At 52.6% G+C, this 24,165-nt stretch overlaps 1 protein-coding gene across 1 annotated transcript; it reads right to left on the bottom strand.

Annotated features, from left to right (window-relative positions):
* Positions 1–16,765: 16,765 nt before the first annotated feature.
* Positions 16,766–20,768, bottom strand: FOXD2 (forkhead box D2). The gene has a single exon (XM_036893057.2). It carries the CDS (start codon positions 20,165–20,167, stop codon positions 18,692–18,694), a length of 1,476 nt encoding a protein of 491 aa, XP_036748952.1. The 5' UTR covers positions 20,168–20,768; the 3' UTR covers positions 16,766–18,691.
* Positions 20,769–24,165: the final 3,397 nt, after the last annotated feature.

The raw sequence follows: 24,165 nt of genomic DNA, 5'->3' as shown, positions 1-24,165 counted from the left end.
CTCCTCTCCCAATATCCAAGTCTACCGCCCTTCCAGGCCATGCTGGACATAGGCACCTGGCTCAGACCTACCTATGTGCTGCAGTGCTAAGTAGACAGAGCTGAATAAGGCAGGTAGGGTCCCTGCTCTCAGAATAGTCACTGAAAAGCAACTCCACGATTGTAAACAGTGAAAAGGTTTCCCTGGCCTACCTCTGCTCATATCCCCTCCAACTGGCAGCACTACCATTAGCAGGAGTCTTCTAGTGCATTCTCTCCCTGCCACCACTAGCCTCCACTTACAAAGATTCTCTTAGCTCTTTAAGGCCTTCATCCAATGCCCACCTCCTCTAGGGAAGTGTCCAGAATCCCCCTGTCCAGATGCAGCTCCTCCTTGCTCTGAACTTGCACTGTGAAAGGCCCCACAGCCCTTGGGCCTCAGTCCCCTTCCACTTCCTCCAGTGTGCCAAACAAAGACCATGATGTCCTATATGTGCCATGTCATGGCAGGATTCAGAAGCACATCCGTGAAGCCTTCTGATGTTGCAGTGTGCAGCTTGTCAAGCCTTAAGTGTCTCAGTGCTAACTACACAGATCTAGAAATCTGTCCAAAGCTGTGTTATTCTTATGGTTAAAGTCAGATCATTTTTAATTTTTTCTTTTGCTTAAATTATTATTATTAAGTATTATTTTGCTCAAGATTACTATCAAGACATACAAAACAGTGCAGTGAACAGGCACAGCTTTGGCCAGCAAAAGTCACCTTACCATTTACTGCCCCCAAAATTGTTCAGGAATTGGAGCAGTGGAAATGTTTCATCAATGACTGTTATTCGAAGATAATTTGAAAGGACAAAGTAAACTCAGTGAGGAAAACGCCAGATCAGGGTAAGGCATAGTAAATTGTAAATAAGGCATATTCATTGTAAATTTAAAAGGAGTAAGAAGCTGAATCAAATTTTGTAATTATGACAAGCACTGAGGAGGGAACAGTAACTTACAAATGTAATGATGCAATTATGTCTCAAAATGCTTAGAGAAACTATTGAACTTTCCTGAGATATTAGGTCCTCAGGAGAGGTTACTACGTGGCCCTGTTGTAAACAGGACGGATGGGTACGTGAGCAGCTGGGAAGTAGGCAAGGCTGCGCAGCTGCATAAAGTGGTGCTATAGCGTTACTGCCAGCCCACCGCACTCTCCTCTGCTGATCCCAGCAGATCACCACCAGGCAGCTGCAGGGGCATGTGCCCAGGCAGCCATCAGCTCTATCCAGCCAATTGCTTTAGAAGCCACTGTCCCAGGTGGCAGAGCACTTGATCCCACATCAGAAGAGCAAGTCTCATGGTCTGAGGACTCACCTCCCTCAGTAGATATGCCTGGAACACTGTACACCCACATCTACATGCAGAGGGAGCTCAAGACTCATCCAACAGGCCTGCAACCAAAGGTCCCTGTGTCATGGAGCAGAACGCACCTCTAAAATGGAAGAACGTCCTCCTGCTACTTCCAGTCAAGCACCTGACCAACACACCAGCACCACTGAATTGAATTGGTGGGTGAATTCAACATACAAAAGCTAATAATTGGAGGAGAAGCAGGACATTTGCAAGAGCATTAAGAAAGCGGTCCTTCTGGAGAATGGGAAGCTATAGGTTACAGTTATTATTATCATGATTATTGACTTGAAAAGGAGGAAAAGAGAGTTTCACCGTGTCCTCACAGAAGAAAGCAAATAGTCTGGGGACCATCAAATGACTTGAGCCATGAGCAAAGGGAGCTTTGTCCCTTCTATCTCACTAGCAACCTCCTTCCTCCAGTGGAGAAACACTTAACATGGTGCAGGAGGAAGCCAACAGTAAAACAATGCAACTGCAAGACCTAGAAGGATCTTCTGATAACTTTCCACAGAAATGCAGGAAAAGACCCTTGCTTACAATATATAATAATATATCAACTTTTTCTGAACAAAAACAAACACTTCTAAGGATATATACATACAGTTCCGTGGGTGGTCAGAATACCAGTTCAGGTGCTGCACCAATCTCTCCCAAAATTAGAACAGGATCCTCCTAAAAGTAGAGAATAGATGAAGCCAAATCCTGATTAATTGTTGCATCTCAGGGGTTGGTATACAGGGACTCATTGTACTGGTCTCTCTACTTCTGCATCTGCATGTGTTTGAAAATGTTCATAAGAAAACGTTTTTTAACAAGTACTCTCAAAAATTCAGAGGACTGTTACAGCTACTATCATACTTCTTAAACATTGTTGAAGTCTCTGTGGTTAGGTGGCTGTTGATTACACTATGCTACCTTCTTTGCAGCATATGCAAAATAAAGATTCTTGTGTGATTGCAGAAAAAAGGAGGGGAGGAGTATAGGAGGGAAGGGGAGCAAAGCAGGGGAGACTTCAGCAGAAAAAGCAGGAGCTTTCACAGGAGCTGGACCAATTCCCCACCCCAGTTCTGCCCACTCTAGCTGTGTGAACCCGGGTAGGTGTGTAGTACTCTCTGCACATCTATTTCTTCTGGAAATTTAGGATGTTGTTTCCCAGAGGCTTGTTCTGAGACTGTAATTAAGTAATAAATGTTGAGTAGGTGACACATAGTAGGCACTCAAGAGCTCCTGATTATTACTACTTTTTAAACATCCGTACATTTACAAAATAGATACATTCAGGAAATTCTATGCTTTACAAAAGAATTCACCATAGGGTCCCTTTAAGCCCTCAGCCCTGCTAGTGCATTTTAAAGGGGATTGAGTTTGCAGAAACCCATTTACACATGACTTTTCAAGAACACAGCAGCCAAGGCACTAATGAAGGCAGGTGGTTCTACAGAGAAAGCTCCCTGGGCAGACTCTCTCAGATCCTGTGCAGCAGGATTCTCTGAAAGACTGAAGACTAAAAACATCTTCTCTGAAAACCCACAAAGGCCCACTGGCTGCCCTCTTGGAAGCCTTTTTTCCATGCATATTTGGAAGGGCTGTGGTATCTCCAGCTATGGGTCCAGGCTTCTGAAGACAATAGCAATAGGCTAACAACATAAGCTAACATTTATGGGGGCTTCCTACATGAGAGGCACTGTGTTAATTCCCATGCATTACCCTGCACAAGGCAATAAAAGCTAATGTCTGTATAACCATAACAGGGGTTTAAGATGAAAGCAGTTCCTATAAATCCTCACAAAGATCTCACAAGGTATTTATGATCTCTGTTGGCCAGGGGTCTTTTTCATACACAGAAATTAAGGCACAGAGCAGGTAAGTCATATGTCCAAGGTTACCCAGCTGCAGATGATGGATTATGAACCAGTCTAGCTCTGAAGCCCACCCCATGACAGACCCACTGCTCCTCACCCCAAACCCCTCCCCAAAAGCACTCAATCCAGCAGCCAGGACTGTAGGGCAGAGGGTCCCTGCAGGACGCACTGCCCCTCCCTCTGCCCCCTCCCCAGTTCACTTAGCCCTCCACAAGCTGTTGTCAATTGCACTGAAGTATTTACAGCAACCAGAGACCGCTGACACCTCTGTCCACATGGGCTATAATTTGATGCTCAAGCTGTTAACCAGCCGCTTTCGAGCGCTGAGCTCTTCATACATGAGTGTCTCTCCCAAGAGCCAGGCTCACTGCCTCTCGGCTATTCCTGATGCTTGCACACCTGTCCTGCTGGCCCCAAATGTGCACACATGTGTACACATGCAAAATGTACCATCACACACAGACTCCTCCTCACACACACAATTACCATCACAAAACAATCAGAGGTCACTGTTCAGGACACACCCACCAACACATGATATGTGTCACAGACTCCCCATCCACCCAGTCCACACACCTCTTGTCACCAATACAGAAGGCAGTACAAAGAGAATGGCTGAGCATATTCTGTGTAAAGCAGAATGCACACATGACTGGCTGCCAGTAATGTGCATCCCATACATCGTTCCATTTAATATGCTCTTCCCACATAATTATTTATGGGAAAATTAGCCACACACTCAACTCTGCATTAGTGAAATCAGAAAAATATTTATTTTTCACTTACTTGTGCTCAATGCAGCTATCGCTTAGATGTACCTGCAGCTGATCATTGTTTAATTTCAGCAGTGGGCGTGTAGGGAGTTCATTGTGCTATTCTCTCTCCTTTGACTTGTGTTTGAAAATGTTCATCCTGGTGTGTATACCTAAACCCCTGACTCCACATCTGTGTGCTGGGCCTGTGTGTGTTGCAGAGTGGCATGGGGGGGTGAGGGGTGCGCATATGCTCACACACTGGCACGTCTGCCTCTGTGTGTCTGTTTGTACAGAGCAGACCCAACACTTTGGCTCTGCTGCTGGCCTTCCCCAGGGAGTCTTTGCAGAGTAAGGCTGCCCTCTGCATAACTATCCAAGAGCAAACACATTGGAAACCAGATCCCCAGCCACCCCTCTGTTAATGTAGCAGTGGGGGGGGGGGGTTATTGGTTCTGAAAGAGGCAGGAGAGCAGGGGATAAGGGAGGGGAATGAGAGGGGGTGAGGGCCATGAGGGCAGGAGAGTAAACTGCGGCCCATCGACCCAGAAGAGAGCAGAATCAGAACATGTGCTCATCTGCATCAAGGAGGTGGCCGGGCACAGTGGAAGCTGACCACTGAGGGTCTGAGGACACAGGTGTCCAGCCCCTGGGGCCCTCTGGGGTCACCAGGTCTGTGAGGAGAGGGATTAGCCTCAGCCCCTTCCTGGAGGTGCTGAGGAAGGGGCACCTAGCAGGCTCCATGGGGTAGAGGCAACAGCATGAGCCTGAGCTGAGGAGCCCAGCAGAGCTGCCCTCTTATGGAGGTCTGGGCCCATCGGGCCAGGCAGCTCAGACTGGGCACAGAGATGGGCGGGAAAGATAAAGGGGAAGGAGAGATGGGGATGAATGGGAGGGGAGAAACAATGTCTAAGAAGAATGAATGAGAAGCCTGAGGCCCAAAGGAGACCCAGGGTGGCCCCAAGAGGCAGCAACCAGAACTCTTGGCAGGAGAAGGTGCAGGCACCCCGGACTAGGGCCTCCTGTGGCCTCAGCAAGCCACTGATGAAAAGCGAGTCCTGCCCTATGCGAATCTAAGCTGCTGCGAGTCCTCAGGGAAACCTCCCTGGGGCTTAGGATGCGCAGAGCAGGCACAGAGGTGCTCTATCTCCCTCAGCTGACCCTGCCATGGGACTGACGGGAGGCCCAGGGAGGAGCAGGAAGCTGGTGGGAGAGAAGAAAAGAAGACCTTACAGTGGGGGTGAAAGAGCACATGGACCCACAGAGTCAGAAGATCAGAGTTAAATCCTAATGCTGTGATTTACAGTGCAACCCTGCAGCAGCCATGGGCCTGCCCAAGTCTCAGTCAGAAAAGAGTGGTTACGAATGCCCATCTCAAGACCCTGTGAGGACCAAATAAGACCCTGGGGGTGGAAATGCTTTCTAGGGAGGTCTGTGAGCCTCCTCATTGACAGAGATTGCCAGTAGAGGAAAAGTCATGAGACACAGCACAAAGGTGACAGTGAGCAGCCACCTGCCAACACTCACTGAGATTTTAGCATTAATACTTACATACACTTACTGGTCCCATCTTATCCCCCAAAGGATTTGAGTTGGCTGAGAGGGAAAATTCACTGACAAACCAGCTGAAGGGCAACTGGATGGACAAAGGAATGGAGACAGAGGCAACAGCAGACAGGAGACCCCCAGTGAAAGAAGGTCACTCATCTAGACACTCAACTCAACATTTATTTAGTAAGCAGCTACTACATTTGGTTGCAGATGACTCTATCCAGGCACAGAAGTCTGGTAAATGTTAGTTTATTCCTCTCCTTATGCCTTTTGACCCTGCACACACAGTGAGACAGTATTTCCCAGGCTCCCTTGCAGTTAGATAGAGACATCTGACTGACTGGGTTCTAGCCAAGGAAAGTGGTCAGAAGTGATATCACCACCTGCAGACCTGGCCCACCTGCAAAGCTCCCCCAGAATCCTCCATTCTCTATCCTCCTTTGTTAAGTTTAGAAGTGGGGTCCACAACCCCCCAGGGGTCAATGAGCAAATTTGTTGTGTGGGAGCTCCATACATTTGTATGGGGAAAATGTTCTTTAATTTAACAAACCACTAAACTAAAATTCAGCATTTTATTTAATTATGAAGAAAGGCAACAGACCATGGTAGTATTCCCCACACCTTTAATTTTGCCATCCATTAGAAATCACAGGTATTTTTCTATATTAGGTTGTTGCAGAAATATCAAAAGGTCACTTATGCTAAGAATGTTTTGAAATTGCACTGTTAATCCCACTGCTATATTTTTATTTAACTTGATATTATAATATCAATTTTTTATTCTATTGTTTTATCACACATACTATTATATCACAAAATTTTTTAATGTTTTGATACTTGAATTTCAATATAATTAGCTTCCTTTTATAGTCCTGTGAAGTGGATTTTATGAAAAATTTTTATTCATAGGTCCATAAGCTTCACTAATCTGCTGAAAGCGGTCCATGGCACAAAAACTGGAGAATGATGGAGTCCCTAGATGGAAAGCCCTGGGTGTCTGAATGACTGTGGGGAACAGAGTACCCCACTCGCTCCTACCACCACTGATCCAACATTTGGATTACGAGTTGGATGAAAAATAATCTTTATTTGTGAAACTAATAAGACTTTAAGGACCATTTATAATACACAGGGGAGTCCTTGTGACTACAGGAAGAGTACAGGGTAGACCTCTCAGTTTAAGTTCACTTTGGACTCATTCTTAGTCTCCTAAATGCCCTCGTTCATAAAGGACGGAATGTTCCAGATGCAATCCCCTTATACCCAAGCTTCTGCTGTCCAATTCTTCCAAACCTTCAAGGCCCAGCTCAAATGCCACTTCCCCCAGGAAGCCCTCTCTACCCCAACCCCTATCACAGAACATATTGCCCCTGTCCTGAAGCACCAAGAGACAGCAACATCAGACTAGGCTTCCCCAGGAGTAGGATTGGATCAAGTCCCCTCCTATCCCCTGCCTATAGTGGGCCTAGTCCAGGGATGCCCAGTCATAGCAGGGTCAGCAAATGTTTGCTGCATGGGAGGTAGGTGGGTGGTCAGGGAACTGCCTGCTTAATTCATCTCTATTCCCTCACAGTCTGGTCCAGGTCCACACAGGATATGCATGTTTAAGGAAAATGGATGAAGGGGACCAGGGATAGTGCTTTGCCATATTAGGGCTTCAAGAGCCCTTATCTGAGATTATTTCTACCCAATCTGGATTTCCAACCAATGTATTTTGTCCTCTAGGTTTCTGTAGTTTGGATAGCTAGATGAGACTAGAAGTCATGAAGGAGTTAAAAACAGGATGCGTCCTCTCCAACCCCACTGAACTATACCTCCTGTGGGTCCCAGCTCTATCAGCCTCTTTGTCCCACACCCTCATCCTTTCCCACCTCATCCCGCCCCCAACATGCACTTGGAGCCTCTCCCCTTGGGCAGCTCTGGGGGCCCAGGACTGCTCTATGGACAGCCACTGTCCCATGGGAGAGTGGGAATGGTGGGTGGTGGCTCTCCGGCCGCCTGCTTCGGAGGGTGGCTGCTAGCCCAAGCTCCTTTTGGCATGGGGATGAGCATGCCTTCCTCTCTCCCTTCAGGTAATCTGACCACACTGGGGCTCAAGGGCCCCCAGTCCTGGATAGTGCTGTGCCCCAAACCCCCACCCCCGCACCCACCATACCAGGCTAAACTTCTGAGTAACTTTAACACCATTTGTCTTATGGCAGATGTGAGAGTGTTGGAGCTCTTCCATACATTTAGTTGATTCATTCACTCATGTGCCAGGTCTTGTGCTCTATGACAGGGACAGAGTGATACATTGAATTTAACTGCTCTCAAGGAGCTCCAGGTCTGTTCAGGGAGCTGGAGCAGTAAGCAGAAAATAAAACAGTAAGTTCTTCAAAAGCACCAAAGGTTACAGGAGCCCCAAGGACAGGATCTAACTCCATGCTTGGGGGAGAGGAAGCAGAGGGGAAGGAAGGCTTCCTGTGGGAGGTGACAACTGAGCTGGGAGTGAACCCAGTAGAAAAGGGGAGAAGGAACAATGAGATGCATAAACCATAGAATCATTGGCTCTTGTGTTCATCAAAGGTAGCTTCATGGACTCCTAGAATCACTCTTTTAACAAACAACTATTTTTTGTGCCAGATGCCATACTGGGTAAAGATATCTCAGAACTGAAGAGATCACATATCCCAATGCCAGCCTGGCTTCCATACTCTGCCCTTGAGGGGTAGACTGCCTCCTCCAATTCCAAGGACCTGGGGAGAGGAAAGGGGTCTGAAGATGCCCTGGCTGTCAAAATGAAGATTGAATCCCTGCTCATTGTCCTCAAGGAGCTCTCTAGGATGGACAGTGGCACACCAGGAGGGACCCTGGCTCCCTGCAGCTGCAGTGACAGGTAATCCCGATGGTCAGAGCTCTGTGAGTTGCAATCAGAGCCAGACAGTATGCAGTGCTGCCTGATGGCTGCTCTCCCAACAGGCGCCAACCTACCAGAGTCAGGGAGTGATTCACCTCCTAAAGTACAGCCCCCAGCTATTCTCTCTCGGTGTCCTGAGGGGTTCTGACTTTAGAGCCCATGGTACAGTTGAAATTAAATATGCATTTGTGTGTTTCTTCCCCTCCTCCACAAGACTGTCAACACCCTGAAGCCAGGAACAACATCATTTTTGTCCACCACCACGTCCTCAGTGCAAGGCAGAGCCAGGCACAAAGCAGATAATAAAAGACTTGTTGAAATGAATTGTGAGTCATGAGGGGACACGGGAACTCCAGCAGATGAGGGGCAGCCTGATGACGAGCTCACTTCACCTCACCAAGAGGGTCACTGGGTCCCGGGAGAGGATGGAGTTGCCCCAAGACAGAGCTGCCAGTGTATTGGGGGTTGGTGGGGGCAGTACAGGAACGGCTGTTTCTGGGGTGGGAACACAAACACAGGAAGGCACTCAGCCCTGGCCCCAAAGATGTCTCAGCCTCCCTTTAGGAACCCTCTCTCCCCACCTCAGCCACGTTCTTGGTGGTGTAAACTCCTTGTCCAGAGCTGCAGAGCTGCTTTCTCTTCAAACGAAAGTCCTAGAACTAGCCTAAAAGGCCAGAGGGGAGAAGAATGGAGCAGCGACCCGTGTAGGGATGGGGCGCCCTGCTTCGGTGCCAGAGCTGGGGACCTACCACAGCCTCAACACCTCATCTATGCAGGTAAACCTGGAGAGCGAGAGCACAGAACCCGGTTACCCAAGCCCATCCTGTTAGCACGCGATCTGCCCAGGTCAGTTTAGGGTCATTCCCGTTAGCACAGGATCAGGCCCGCTTAGCGCTGGGTCGCCAGGTGTAGCTCAGGGTCATCCCTTTTGGCGATAGATCGACCCGCTTTGGAGCGACAGCGCGCTGGTTTGCAGTCAGCCTCCAACGGAGGCTCAGACCCCGGGGAGACGGGGCGGGGTCACCTCGGTAGGCGCTGGGTAAGCTCCGGGTACTTTGGGGCCGGCTGCGCCCCCAGGCGGCTGAGCCCCGCGGACTGTCGGGATCCGCGCCAGCAGACCCTCTCTTCTCACAAAGGGTAGGCAGGGAGCCTCACGGACTCAGGTCCCTGGCCTCTCCCCTCAGGAATTGCTTCTGCTTCCATATATTCTTTGCACGCATCTTTGGGTTCTTTTTGCTCACAGAATGCAATTGGGTGGGCTAGCGCGTCCAGACAATCCTAGATGCAGGCAGAGATGAGACAAGTCTTCGGGAAACTCCAGGGAAAGCCGCACAGAGCCCAGCCCTTCCCCTCCTGCTGCTCCCCATTCCCCTGGGTCTCTGTCTGTGGACACCCACCCTGCCTGCAGACTTACACAAGTTTGGACTGGGACTGGGTACACTGGGGAAGGAAGCAGAGCCACAGCTCCTTCCCCACTTCGGCTTGTTCCCCCACACCACTGACCACTGCCCGCACAGTTTCCAGTCCTCTCTGAAGTACCCTGCCTCTCTCACCTCCCACTAAACAAACACTCCCCAGGGCCTCCAGAAAGGTGGGGTGTGGTCAGTGTGAACAGAGACAAGAGTAAAAGGGAGTTGGGTGGAAGCTCACATTTTGGCACTGTGATGCCACCCTAAGCCCGTGCAGCAGTAGAGACATGGTGGCCAGGATTAAGAGCTTCACACTCACCCACATTCCCTATCCTCCACAAAGGAGACAGATTCATGCAGAACAGAGGGACCAAAGCATTCACGGAGACCTGGCCACCCTTCTGTGGCCCTGCCAGTGGAGGAGAAATCCCAGGGTCTGAGGGGGAAGCCTTGAGGCAGCCACCTGGGTTGTGTCTGCAGAGTCCCAGCACAGCCTATGCCAAGCCAGCATTGCCCCATCCTGAACTCTGACATGTAAGCCAACAGACTCAAAAGCAGGGTGGATGGAATGCTGCTACTCCTTAGAGAAAGAGGAAATTTACTCACAAACTTTAACCATTCCCCCCACCCCTTCCTCACAGCCAAGCTGATACCCAGCCTCCTGTTCTGCCTGGGGCTGGGCAAAGGGGTGGCTACCTTCCCCAGCACAGGAACTCTGAGTAGGTGGAGCACAAGATGCTCTTGCTCATGGCGCTCCTCCTGACTACTACCAGCACCTTGGTCACCTTAGGGAGACCTATTTAGTGCCCTGATTTATTCAGATAATTATCTTCTCTCCCACCACCTTGATCTCAACTTGGCTCCCATCCTGCCTCCGTGATGGAAGGATTCAGACTCACCTAAAGCCCAAACAATGATTGAGATTTCCCTAGAGTACAAGGAGAGATGTTTTTAAGTTCCCTCAGAGTATCTAGCCAAATGCTGTAACTATTGATGCTGGGGCATAGAGGCTGCAGGCTCCAACTTTACATCTGGCATCCTGCTGAGCAATTTTGGACAAGCTCCACCCTCACCCCTCCTCCAGACCTGTTTCCCCATCCATTCAATGTTAGCCTTGGAAAGTTTGCAGGCTCCAGTGTTACTGGCTCTACAAACTGCACCCACCCCCTCACTGAAGGAGGATAGGTTTCCTGAGGATAGAAGGGAAGGCTCCAGAACCCTTAGGACTGCTGACCACGTCCCTCATGCACACTTGATGGGAGGAGGCTCACAGCATCTTGCATGAGAGCAGATCAAAGGCCAGACAACTGGCTACTATGGAACAACCTAGATCCATCCTGACCCTAAGGTGAAAGGGGCTGGACACCAGCAGGAAAGGAAGGAAGCAGGAGTTGGGAGGAGGCCAGCCTATTCCACTGCTGGTTAAGTCACTGTACCCGACATCACCTTTACTGGATGTTCCTAGCTTTGCCTGCAGTGGGAAAGGAAGTAGGGAGAAGGTGGACAGATCCCCGTCTTTGCTAGAAGAATAAGGGAAGAGGCTCAGACCTTAGGCCTCCTCCTCCCCCCTGCAGAGATCCATTCCTAGCTTTTCTACCTTAATCCTCTGTACCCACATCCCTCTAGCATCTGTCCCAGCCATCCATGTAGTGGGACCATACTTTCAGACATACACTGATGGAGTCTGTGTATTAGCACACACACTCACAAATATTCACCCCCCAAGTCCACACACACTGACACAACCAGTCCTCTCTCACACACAAATACACAAATATATACACAGTCAACTCAAATGCCCAAAAAGCACATAAACACTTATGGGCTGGATACCTGGGGCCATCAGCATAAAGTGGAAATTGACTACCCTTAACCCTTAAAACACCAAATTTCTTTTACCTCAAACATGGTGATAAGCACTTGTTTTTTGCCTTTCCTTCGGTTCTCAACTACCGGAGTTAGAGTGCTTGTTATGACACTAGGCAGATGTTCATTGCTTGTGTCTCCTGTACAAGGCCTAGCACACAGTAGGGGAGCAATAAATATTTGCAGAAGAAAGCATGGAGACAGAGAGGAAAGATATCTATCTCCAAAGCTGGAGGCAAATTAGCTTGCCTGTGTTTGATCCTTACCAGGTAATTCTTCAAATAGGAAAACTGTTCTTGGACACAGACTGAGCCCTGATGCTGGCCTCACAGTCTTCAGATGCTCAAGAGGGACAGAGGGAGCGAGGTGAGGTGTGCAGATCAAACGCCAGAGCTGCTGCCTGGGGCGCCTCAACCCTGAAGCAGCCTCGCAGTCCATCAGCCCTGGCATTGCCAAATGGAAGACCCAGGGGTTTGCAAAAAGACACTGGCAAAGGTCCTTGATCTTCCAGCCTGCCTGGGGCTCCACAAAGCGTAGCTGGCTGGACATCGGCAGTTGGGCACAGAGTCGGCCCACCAGCGTCTCTGGCCTCGGGATCCAGCACCTTGTACCAGGAGTCCACATCCTTGGATCAACTCCCCAGCTCCCCAACTGATCCTCTGTGCCATCTCGTCCTGGCGCCTTCATTTCCAAAGCAGAAAGTGGAGCTACACGGTCCTCAGGACCCTCTACATTACTGCCATTTGGGCCTGAGACTAATTTAAGCGATAACCTCACCAGCTGCCCTCTGACGGGGGTGACTCGTGGGGAAGCAAGAACTAGCCCCAAGATTAGGACATTTGCGTGGAAATTGCCGTTGAGACGCGAACCCACAGGCTCTGGAAAAGAGGCGGCCCAATGGAAGACTCGTACCAGAATGGGGGTGGGGAGGTGGTCCAGCCAGACCCCGCACATCTGCATCTGAATTGGACGCTGCATCCAAGTCAAGGAGTCCTACCAGCACCGACACCTGCTGGGGAAGAGGACGCGAATCAACGGCCCTCTGTAATTGGTGGCGAATTAACTTGGACAATAAGCCCCACTCCTGTACCCTCACGCCCCCCACCACACCACACACACACACTGTTTGGCAGTGTCCACACAAATCACTTGAAGCATGCTTTTCAGGGCCGTGGTGATTTTTAGGAATCGAGGGAACCGATTTAAATGCTTTGTTCCCCCAATATTTCGTCCTTTCCAGTCCTGAGATCCGTGCAATCGCGATTCCAAAGATACTTCTGCCTGCGTAGACTGAAAAGCCCTGGAGGTAAGACCAGCCTGAGGCGATTTTCCAACGTTGCGGAGATGAGTGCGCGGGACCCCGGCCGCGGCAGTTAGAAGCGCATCACCGCAGCCACGTATGCCAGGTCTGGTGAGCGCCCCTCGGGAGCCGCGCATCTCCAAATAGCTGCACAGTCGCAGGAACAGGGTGAAGATCGGGACCCTGTCGACCTCCTCCACGAGAAAGAAATTACGGTTTGTAGGCTGGCGCGGCTGGGAGGGCACCTGGTGCAGACCCCCGCCACAGGGAGAAAAGCGAAGGCGCATCCAGCGAGCGACTTGCCCTCGGAGTCCGTTTGGAGCGAAGAGAGAGTGCTCGCAGAGACCCAGGACTCAGCTGGGGGTGAGGGTTGAAACCACCCCGAGGGTGTCGGCACCCAGTCCAGCCCGGGGACGCCGGCGGGAGGAGACCGCCTTTCTTCCGCGGGAGTCCGAAGCCCCCTGGCCTTCGAAGCCGCCGCAGCCTCCGGTCCCGCGGCGGCTCCGCTCGACAGGAAGCGGTGCCCGCTCTGCCCCGCGCCGCGCCCACTAGCTCGCGGAAAAATTCGTTCCCGAAACCAGAGCTGGCGCCTCTGTCCTCCCTACAGCTTTCTACGTAGGCACTTATCTATGCCGACCCTAAACAGAATGCCGACCCTAAACAGAATAATTCCACTACAAAAGTCCAATTAACTTTTGTTTTGCTCTCAAATACCATGATAAACGAAAAGCTTAGAAGGCTGAATCATCCTGTATGACCTCTGCCCACCTTTAGTTCTCTTTCACCGTTTCTCCAGAAATCTCAGGACGCCAACCCCAAGGACAAATGTGAGCTAGGGTTGCAGGCTAGGTCCTGCCAGGTCCTCTAGCACACATCCTGCTAGGTCCTCCTGCACGCATCTCCAGGCCCCAGTCTAGGCAACCTTTTGAACCTCATATCGGAATAATTTAGGCGCAAACCCAAACTCGCCTCTATTCTCTTTGGCGGGATGCACAGAGTTTGAATTAAAACTCCGAATCCGGTCCGTAAAGACACTACGCGAGCTGCTTCCTCCCACCGCTCGAAATTATACGAGGCACGCTCCACACTCAAAAATCTTTTCTCCCTTTCTTTTGCAGGGTCCCTCGTTTAAACAGCGTCGGCGCCTTTATTCGCCTGACCCTATGCGAAGGAAAACCCGCCTGATCGGTCATTGTCTGGTCCGCGACCGCCCCCACCGCCGCCCCAATCAGTGTCACAAAACGCCCCTTTCAACAGATTCCAAACCCTCTTCACCCGGGCTCACCGAGCCTTCAACTTCATTAAGTGCGCGCTACGGCGGCGCTGGAGGAGGCGAAGTTTAAATAAACCGGAGCGGAGAGGGAGGCGGGGTGGGCCTGGGGAGGGTTGCTAGTTGAAGGGAAGAGAGAAGTGTTTTTGAAAAGAGGAAAAAAAGTCATCAGGGGGAAAGCGCTTTGTAACCACGAAGACGCGCCCGCTGCGGCGAGAACAAATTGGATATGGAGGGGAAGTGTCCGCCCCCACCTCAACGCCCGCTCCTGGGTGGTCCGGGGAGCCCAGGAGAGAGAAAGATGGGGCGGAATTGGCGGTGAAAAGAATTAACCACTTTAATTAGGCTGCAAGAGAGAAGTGGGGAGAGGTTCGCCGAGGTGCCTCCGTCACCCAAACCAAATACCCTTTTAATAAACTGAAATAAAATATCTGCGCCGAGCATTGGCTGAAAGACCTATGTCAAATTTTGGGAAGCAAGGCTGTTCTCAGCCATAGAAAGTAAATTTGCAAGATGGGAGAAATTCTGTCCGGAAAGACCCCCTCCCCGTCCTTGTGGCCTCCGGCCTCCCCGGCGCCGGATGAAAAGGAATAAAATTGAACGAAATTGAACGAAATGAAGCAAAATTGACCAGTGAAATTCGCCAATTTTCTTCCCTTTAAACTGCTCGCTCTCAGCAACACTCTGAACCCTAGTCCGATTTCTTAGCATTTTTTTTTCTCACCTTGAGAGACGAAGGTGTGCCCTGGATATTTTCTTATTATTGTCACCGATTGTTGGGCCCTGCGGGGGCGGAGGCTCAGCTGTCTCCACCCGGCCAGGGAACCCACCAGTGCCTCTCCAGATGGGATGACTTATTTTTACTCCCGGGACGCTGTCCACACAAGTAAGCCGCCTTACTCTGAACACCCAACCTATGCACCCACAGTGTGGGAGGGAGCCACTTACAGAGGCCCTCTGGTCTGGGGAGGAAGAAAAGCCAGAGGGCTCTGCAGAACAGATCTGCAATTCTTTCACCCTTCTCTTTGCCCCTCCCTGCAGTCCTGGTCCCAGGTGGGTTCTTGCCAGCTCCTAATTACCACACAACCTAAAGGAGTCCCCAGTTCCAAACACCTTCCCTTCTCCCCTGCCTTCAACAGAGCAAATCTCGCAGTTCTTTTTCTGGTATTTTTCAAGGCTAGTTGGGCATCAGTAGCTTCTTTCTGGCCCCCAGTCCTCAGCCATAATTACATCTGGCCTAGATCTGGCCTTCTTGACCCACAAGGAAACTGGAGTCTGGGGCACCAAGTTCCTTAGAAGCCCCCAGGAGGCATGCATTTCACTCTTCCCCAACCTTATTTCTGCCTTTTCCTGTTCCAGACATAGACACCAATACACTCAGATAAATTCACACAAATGCACGCATGTGCACACACACTTTCACAAAGACACAGTAGAGAATCCAGAGGATCTGGTTCCTCTCCAGCGAGCAGCACTTATAGAAGTATCTTACCTATCTACTCACCAAGAGATACTAATTCTAGCTGACTTAATTTTCTCCCTTCTAGAGAGGAAAAGCCAACTGACAAATCTTTTATTTGAAGCTCCAACCTAGTATCAAGGAATGACATATTCATGGTAAATAAGATCACGTAAGCTACAGAGTGTTTTATTGAGAGCAGCAGATACACACAGTCATGTTAAATCTTCCTTAAATGAAAAGAAATTAAACCAATCTCAGCATCAAAAGTCAACTAAGCAGCCAGAAACCATTTCCCTCTTTTTATCATTGAGTCTAACCTTACTTCTCCTGGACTATTTGATAAAATTGTGGGAAGGTGGCCCACTGCATTCAATTGCTTTTCCACTCCCAGTCTCTCCACAAGATGAAAGAGAGGGACCTTACCTCTGGCAGAGGGGCTGTATATATCATATGCATCTCAAACCTTGTCTTTCCTCTACCAGGGAAGGAGCTGAGAGACTTAGGAGTCCCAACCACACTTCCTCAGCCCTGGCTAGTTCTTCCCACCCTGATTCTGATAGTGACACTCTTCCTATAGGACACTGTTCCCTACCTCCTGCTTCTTTCCTACTAGGCTAATGCCTGGGAACCTGGCTAAAGAAGCTAATATGGCTTCTCCCTGCCAGCCCTTCTCAAGTTCTCTGCGTCTGGTTCTCTGACCCTGTCTCCTTCCTTCTGTCACTTGTCTCCCAACATTCGCCCTCAACATTTGTCTATTTCCTGTGAAGGCTGAACTGCCACTTTTTGCACCTCTGTATTTCTCCTTTCTCTCCTATGATCTCAATTGAATGTACAGAGAAAAGAGCTAAGGAACCATCTTTGTTTCATTCAAAGCATCACCTCACCCAACACATTTGCAAGTCTGGCCACTGTGAGTCCCAGGGTTGAGCAGCAAACTGGAAGACTCGACTTCTTGGGTTTATGCAAGACTCCAGCCAACCCAATGGCTTTGCATTCAGGCAATAGGTTCTGGCTATGAGCATGACTCAAGGGTTGAGGAGGTTTACCTGAACAGAGTAGGACCACACTGACTCTCCTTTAGCTCATAATATACCTCTGGAAGAGAGAGGGGGTTCACAGTCCCCAATTCAAGTCTTTCACTCTGACTGTTCCATCTGCCAAGGGGGAAATGGTGGGGTGCAGACAGGCAAATGCAAAGACCCTACAGTGGCAAAAAAAAAGAAACCTCTCTCCTCTTAGGCAATCAGAAAGACAGTGACAGAAAATCACAAGCAGAGGGACACAAGTAGAAATAAATAACACAGATATCCTGAAATACAACACACACATACACACTGCAAAAAAAAAAAAAAAGGAAGAAAAAAAAAAACAAAAAGCAAGGCTATGTGACCACACCAACAAACACAAACACAAATCACAGGCTCCATAAACCCCTCCACACAAAAGGCATACAGAATATGCATCAAGAGACACATTCACCCAAATCCAACTTATCGGGTACAGTGTCCATGAGCACTGAACATCTAGATCTGTCCAGGTCGCCCTAAAATCTAAACTAGAAGATGAGACTCCCCAGGTGCATCTGAAACTAAACCTCTCTGCGGAACCCTAGGCAGACACCTTCAGAGGACCAGAGCGAAAATGAAAGTGTTGGAGGGGTCACAGGCTTCCCAGCGTCCTGGCCCCATTAACAGCCAAAGGCCAGGGCCATGATGTCTCCTGTATCTGATAAGCCCCAGTCCTCCTTTGCCTGCCTGGGCTGCCCAGGCCCTTCCTTACTCCACCTCTGCTTAGGACCTGAGCGGGGTGGGAATCTTCTGGAAGTGCCTGGAGTAGGAAAGGGGAGTGCAGGCAAGCAGACAGAGCTGGTGACTGCTGGAATTCACATACATTTATTCAAATGACACCAACAGGGAGCGGGGGGAGACAGGTTTTTCTTTTCTTCCACACAAACCATCGGACAATTTCACAGTCTCCCAGCCCGTGGAGAAGTCTAAATTAATGCACACCCAGTGGACAGAGAACGCAGATAGCAGCCCACTCGCTGTATGGATATTTACACAATTACAGGACCCCCTGCCACAGGATGTGCCTTTGCCCATCCCACCCCCACCTCTCCAGTCCCTAACCCAGACCCACCTCTGCCACCCCAACCTCACTGCCTTTAGCTACAATAAATATCCCAGGGCCTGGGACAGAGCAGAACGCTGAGAGGGCTGCTGGCCCTGGATGGCTGGACCCAGCCGGCCACGGGAAAGGGGAAAAGTTCCTTCAAAAGCACCCCAACACAGAAAAGGGAGGCTGTTCCTCAGTGGAGTGGGATCCGAGCTTTCTGCAGAGAGCGTGGAGACCCCCTCGCTTCACCTCTGCATTCAGCTTTGCCTGTGTAGACACTGCTTTGGGCTTCGGAGAGCAAGGCAGATGCAAAGACCCTTGAGAGCAAGGAAAGAAAGTTGAATTTTTCTTCTAAGCACAAAGCGGATAATAGATATCTTTAAATTATAATATTGGACAAGCAGGACCTCAAAGTCGAGGAAAGAATGAGAGAGAGGCAGAAAGGGAGACCTCTCTGCACAGTTGGGGTTTCTGGCGGGATCCGAAGGGCCTGGGCAAGCATCTCTCCGGGAAAGCATTCTTCCGGGGCTGCCGAGAGGCGCAGAGGCTGGAGAAAAGCGAAGGCTCCCTCCTTCCCCTTTCACTGGTCAAATTGGAATGGGATCGTGCCTTGCGACCTCGTCGCGTAGACCCGGGCCTCTCCCTGAGCGATGGAGCCCGCTTCGGCCCAACTATCAGCGAGACTGAGCGTGGAGCCTGAAGTGCCAAGTCACACGCGCCGACTCAAGATCTGGAGACTTCATAAATAGACTCCCTGAGTTCCGCTGGGACCGCAGGAGCTCCCGGGAGAGGCTGAGAAGTGCGGGCCTAACTGGCCCTGAGTCTGACGCGGTCAGAAGTGGCAGCCACTGAGACCGGCAACTTTGCCGGCAAACGGAGGCCCTGAGGACAGGAGCGCTTCCCCGGGGTGCGAGAGGCGGATGTGGCCGGCCACTGGAGCCAGGGCCGGGGCAGTCAGCATGGCCAAGACCTGGGCTTGACCCCCAGGACCCGCCGCCGCCGCGAATGGCGATCCCGGGGAGCCCTCGCCTCCGCCGGGGGGTGCCGCCCCGCCGCCACCGTGGCCCATGATGTGGTCTATAGAGAAAGAAGGCCTCTGCCCGGCCCCGGCGCCCCCGCCGCTCGCACCACCGCCCGCGTCCGTCTTGAGGCCCTGGCGCAAGAGTGCGGTGGACAAACCGGCCGCGGTGCCGGCTGCGGGAGGGCTCAGTGACGCGGGGTAAAAGGCTTTGGCGCAGCCCAGCTCTGCGCCCAGGAAGGCGGGCAGGCCTGCGGGGCCCGGGCCCGACCCTGTGCCCGGGGCAGGCGCAGGAGCGGGAGCCGAAGCTGCGCCCGCGAACACCGAGGCCGTCGGAGGTCCCGGTGGAGGCGCAGCGGCACGGCCTGGGGGTACAGACAGCTGGCAAGGAGCGGCGGCGGCGAAAGCGAAGGCGTGCGGGTGTGGATGAGGATGCGGCGCCGGGCCTGGCGGGGGTGCGCCGTAGGCGGGCAGCGCCAACCCGTACCCGTAGCCGTAGGCGCCGTAAGCGGCGAAGCCTGGCAGGAAGGCGCCGGGGTCTCCCGCCGCCGCAGCCCCGCCACGCAACAGCAGCTCAGGGTGAGGGTGCGTGTGTGGATGCGGCGGTGGTAGCGGCTGCCGCTTGAAGCGCTTGCGGCGCCGCAGGAAGCTGCCGTTGTCGAACATGTCGGCCGACTCCGGGTCCAGCGTCCAGTAGTTGCCTTTGCCCGGGTTGCCCGGCTCGCGGGGAATCTTGACAAAACAGTCGTTGAGTGAGAGGTTGTGGCGGATGCTGTTTTGCCAGGCGGGGAACTTCTCCCGGTAGTAGGGGAAGCGGCCGCTGATGAACTCGCAGATCTCGCTCAGCGTCAGGCGCTTCTTGGGGCTCTGCAGGATGGCCATGGTGATGAGCGCAATGTACGAGTAGGGCGGCTTCACCAGCGGGCTCCGCGTCGCCGCGCCCCCCGACGGTGGTCCCGGCCCGGGCCCCGCCGCGCCCCGGGCGGCCGCTGCGCCCGGCCCAGGGCTTCCCGCTGCGGCCGCCGCCCCCCGGGGCGCTAGAGTGCGGGGCTCGCCGTCCGAGCAGCCGCCGGACTCCTCATCCTCAGCTGCATCTGCCTCGGCTTCCTCCCGAGGAGGTTCGGGGCCGTGGGGGAGCACGTCCCGGGGGGCACGGGGCCCGGAGCGGGCAGGGAGCTCCCCTCCACCGCTGCCTCCGCCCACCACGTCTATGTCTGCGTCGGCCTCGGACAGCGCGGCCGGAGAGCTCTCAGACGACATGATCTCGCAGCAGCAGCTGCCCAGGGTCATGGTGCCGCCGCCGCCACCGCCGCCGCCGTTCTCCGGCTCCGCTCCGGCCGCGGCTCGGGCTCCAACGCGCTGCCTCGGCGGCGAGTGTGTTTTGCGCGCGGGAGGGGAGGAGGCGGGAGACCGAGGGGAGTGGGGAGGGGTGTCCCCTGGCTCCGCAGCGCCCCCTCGTGGCCCACCGCGGCGGCTCTCACCTCTCAGTGAGCACACGACTGGCAGCTCTGTCCGGTGCCCCGGGAGCCCGAGTTGGGGCCTACGCCGGGGGCGCGGGCGCGAAGAGCCGAGGCCTCTCTTTACCCCGGCGGGTCTCGACCCCCAGTGCCCCCGGGGCGGGGGTAAGGGAATTAGTCCCTCCCTCTTAGCGGCTGCCCAAGGCGGAAGAGCGCGATCCCGGGGCGGAGCTCCGGTCGCGGGGTGGGGCGGGGCAGGAGGGGGCGGGAGGAGTGCCTCCGCGGAGCGGCCCGGCGGGAACTAACAGCCGCCGCGGCGGGAGCTCCGCTCGAATGGCCGAAGGCTGGTCCTTGTCTTCCCCGCAGATCCCGAAAGTCTTCCGCTCCCTGGAGCTGCTGCCTTCAGTGCACTCATTCCCTGGACGTTAAGGTTCACGTGGGCAACAGCCGGCCAGGAGAAGTAGCGACATCCCCTACCCATCATCTCTCCAAGGCAGCGCCCGGGCCACCAAGGCAGAAACGCAGCTGCAGCGCGAGCGGGAACCTGAGAGACGAGCCCGAGACGCCCGGACGAACGCCGCCGAAGCTGGGCGCGCAGGGGCCCGAGAGGCTTCCGGCCCAAGGGGAGACGCACGTGAGTGATCGCCAGGAGCAAACTTGGCTCTCAGCCTCTAGCCTCCGAGAGGGGAGAGATTCCGGCTGCACCCCTCTCCTCCCCTCCAAGGCCGAGACTCCGCCACCCACCCATCCCCTTCTGCACCCACCGCGGGTCTCCAGACACGGGAGTGTGTGCGAGGAGACCCGGGGAGCAGCCGCCTGTCTGTAGCCCGCTTCTCTGCCGCGCTTGGGCGAGTGCCCGGAGCGCGGACTGGTCCGTCCCTCTGAGTGTGCCGGTACTTTCTCTGTCTCGGTATCCGATTGTCTCGGGCTCTGTGACTCTGTTTCTTTCGCCCTTGGCGAATCTCTGTCCGTTACCTGTGGAAACCTGCATTTGTGCGTCGGTGGGTCAGTAATCCTTCGCTCCATTTCCTCCTTTCCCCCACCCCCAGTCGCGCTGCAGGAGGAGTGCAACCTCCCCAACCTCCCGCCTATCTCCCCCCCTCCACACACAAACCTTTCTGGTCAGACTTGTAGGCTCGACAGACAGGCAATGGGACCCCCACGGAGACCTCCCTCAATGAACCCTGACCTCAGCCCCGGGCCAGTTGTTGCCTTTATGTCAGGATTCTGCGCACACGAGGTTGATCGTGTGCCCTTTTTCTCGCCAGCCGAGTTCCTGCCCATCCAATTAGCTCTCTTTCTCCCCTGGCCTTCCTCCAGGAACCCAGCAGAGAGTAGCTTCAGCTCGGACTGGGCCCATCTCAACCACCTTAGGGGGTGACAGGATAGATGGCCACTGGACTTCGGCAAGAACGAGCCCTTGCACGGGCTGCTGCTCCGACAGCGCCGCGCAGTGGCCAAAGCCGGGGCAGGCGAGGCCTGAGACCCAGCTGCGCTCAGCGGTCAGTCAGCAGGTTACTTCCTCTTCCCAGCCGTTTCCTGCTCTGCATAGGAAAGAGCAGGGACCCAGGAATCAGGCTTCTAGGATTCCAGTCCTGGCTTCACCATTTACTGGCTCTGTCACCCTGGATAAGTTTTGTAAACTCTTTGTGCCTCTGTTTTTTTTCTCTGTAAAGTGAAATTAAAAACACCTACCTCATGACTGCTATCTAAAAGTAACCATATCACTCTAGGCCACTTACGAAGAGGTATTGAGAGCGCTTTGCAGACTCTGCAGAGAAAATTAGGGGTTTGGAGTTGTGTAGTCTCCCACCTGGATCTCAAGCCCCGATCTAGCTCCCAACTGGGCTACCACTGCCATCTAATCCTCACCAGTCACTGTGCTGAATTAGGTCCTACTGGGATAAGCTCTGGAAGCAAGGTGGGAGGAATTTGCAGCCCCTGAAGGCTGTATCTCAACAGGGTTAATGGGAGTGGATAAATTATCCTTTTCATCTAACAGTAGCCTCCAATCTATGGCATAATATAGTGTAAATACAACTCTCTGATTCCACAGGTGGGGCAAAAGAGGCCCAGAGTGGGGAAGGAACTCACCTAGGCTCCTACAGCAAGATAAAGCAGGGCCAGGTGCAACCCTCGTCACAGAATCCTGAGGTAGTCTCAATCCTCACAAGTCATCTGGCTAAGAGCAGTAGGAAAGAGCAGGAACCTGGTCTGTCTGCTCATATCCTGTGAGAGCAAGTCCTCTGCCCAAATATCTACCCTACCACCACCCATCCACACATCTGCCCCTCCTAAGACCAAGGGAATCCACCTGGTGTGCTCAGTCTTCATAAAGAGACTGTCTGTGGGAAAATGGGAAGAGGTCCAGTCCTCAAACCATGGGCAGGAAATTGGGCAGGGACTAGTAGCCCTGGAATTGGAATTTCCTGGGTGATAGAGCCTTCCAGAAAAAAAGGGGGGATGCCTTGGAGAAAATTTCTTGCATGAGTCCAGATAAACTCACATACCTTGGGTTGCCAGATTTAGCAGATTTTTTCTATTTGGCAACCCCACATATACCCCAGGTTTGCTTGTTACTACATGGAGTGCTCTCTCACACTCACAGACACCCCACACTATCTACCACACACTAGCTCCAACCCAGCTTAGCTCTGCTAGTGTCTAAGTAAATGGAGAGAAAAACAACATTGGCATTATCCTATTCCATCTCATCTTCTGAATGTCTTCATTTCTAAAATGGCAAATGTGAACCAGTAACTTCCTTCTTTGCTAGTGCTTTCCTGGTTCCCTGGGCTCCTGCCTCCTTCCCAACTTCAAGGTAACACCGGCTGTGGCATTTTCTGCCCAAACATCCTGGTTCTAATGTTCCAGGCAAGCCTGTCTACCCCACAGCTGCAGCTGCCAGCCCCTGCCTCTGCCTGGCCCTGCTGTACACTTCCTGCTGCTCAGACCCAGGATACAGGCACCCCAGCCCCCGTTTTGCAAACCAGGGGTGGAGTACAATCTTAAGGAGTGATCCAAACCCTCGAAGTACACACACACACACTTTTATAGAGTGAAAAATGAGGCCCATGAGATCATGTGACTTGCAACAGGCTTTTGAAGGTCCCCCCAGCCCCATATGGGTTGGACCCAGGTGTCTGGACTCCCAGCTCAGAGCTTCTCTATTTATACATATAACTCTGTTTAGTATTTGGCCAAGCTCTACTCTTGCCTGAGGAAAGGTGTTTATAGGAGCCTCTCATCACTCCCAAGACTCTGGACCAATTTGATTTGAATAATGCCCTGGGGGCTGGGAGAAGGGTGACCCTGGCATTCAGGATTCCTTTAGTTTTCTGACCTTCTCCCATGGCTCCAACCTGTGGGCTTAGCCTCTTTGATGTCCTCTGGTTGCATGTCCCACCCAGGGTGAGTTTGTCACTGCCCTCGCAAAAACCTGGGCGGTTTCTCATAAGCCTGGGCTCCAGCACCCATGCCTACAGCCTCCAAGAAGCAGGAGGGGACAGACTGTATGGGTCTTGGTTACAATGTCACTGGGAGTGCCCGATCTCCTCCTTGCTCTGCCTTATTGTTTGGCCACGTCCCTTGAGCAGCCCAGAAACGACGGGGAGGAAGCGTTTGGAAGCACCTGTTTGGGAGTTTTCTACTCCAAAATGTTCGGGCAACCGGGGAGAAGTTGTTGGGTGTTTATTGCAATGTGTAGCGCTCAGTGGCGTCCTACCCTCCTTATGGTCCCTCTAGACATGCTGTTCTCCTCGGCTGGAGAAATGAGAGCTCTCAGACCATTATGAAAAAATAAGTCAATCGCGAAACTGGTGAAGAGCGGCA

The sequence above is a fragment of the Manis pentadactyla genome, chromosome 4 (assembly GCF_030020395.1).
Source record: "Manis pentadactyla isolate mManPen7 chromosome 4, mManPen7.hap1, whole genome shotgun sequence".
Taxonomy (NCBI): domain Eukaryota; kingdom Metazoa; phylum Chordata; class Mammalia; order Pholidota; family Manidae; genus Manis; species Manis pentadactyla.
Note: the sequence above shows the minus strand (reverse complement) of the source record. Positions and strands in the feature narration are given on the sequence as shown.

Bases quoted from the DNA above. Each gene is read 5' to 3' on its own strand.
- FOXD2 (XM_036893057.2), bottom strand. From the start codon at position 20,167: ATGACCCTGGGCAGCTGCTGCTGCGAGATCATGTCGTCTGAGAGCTCT.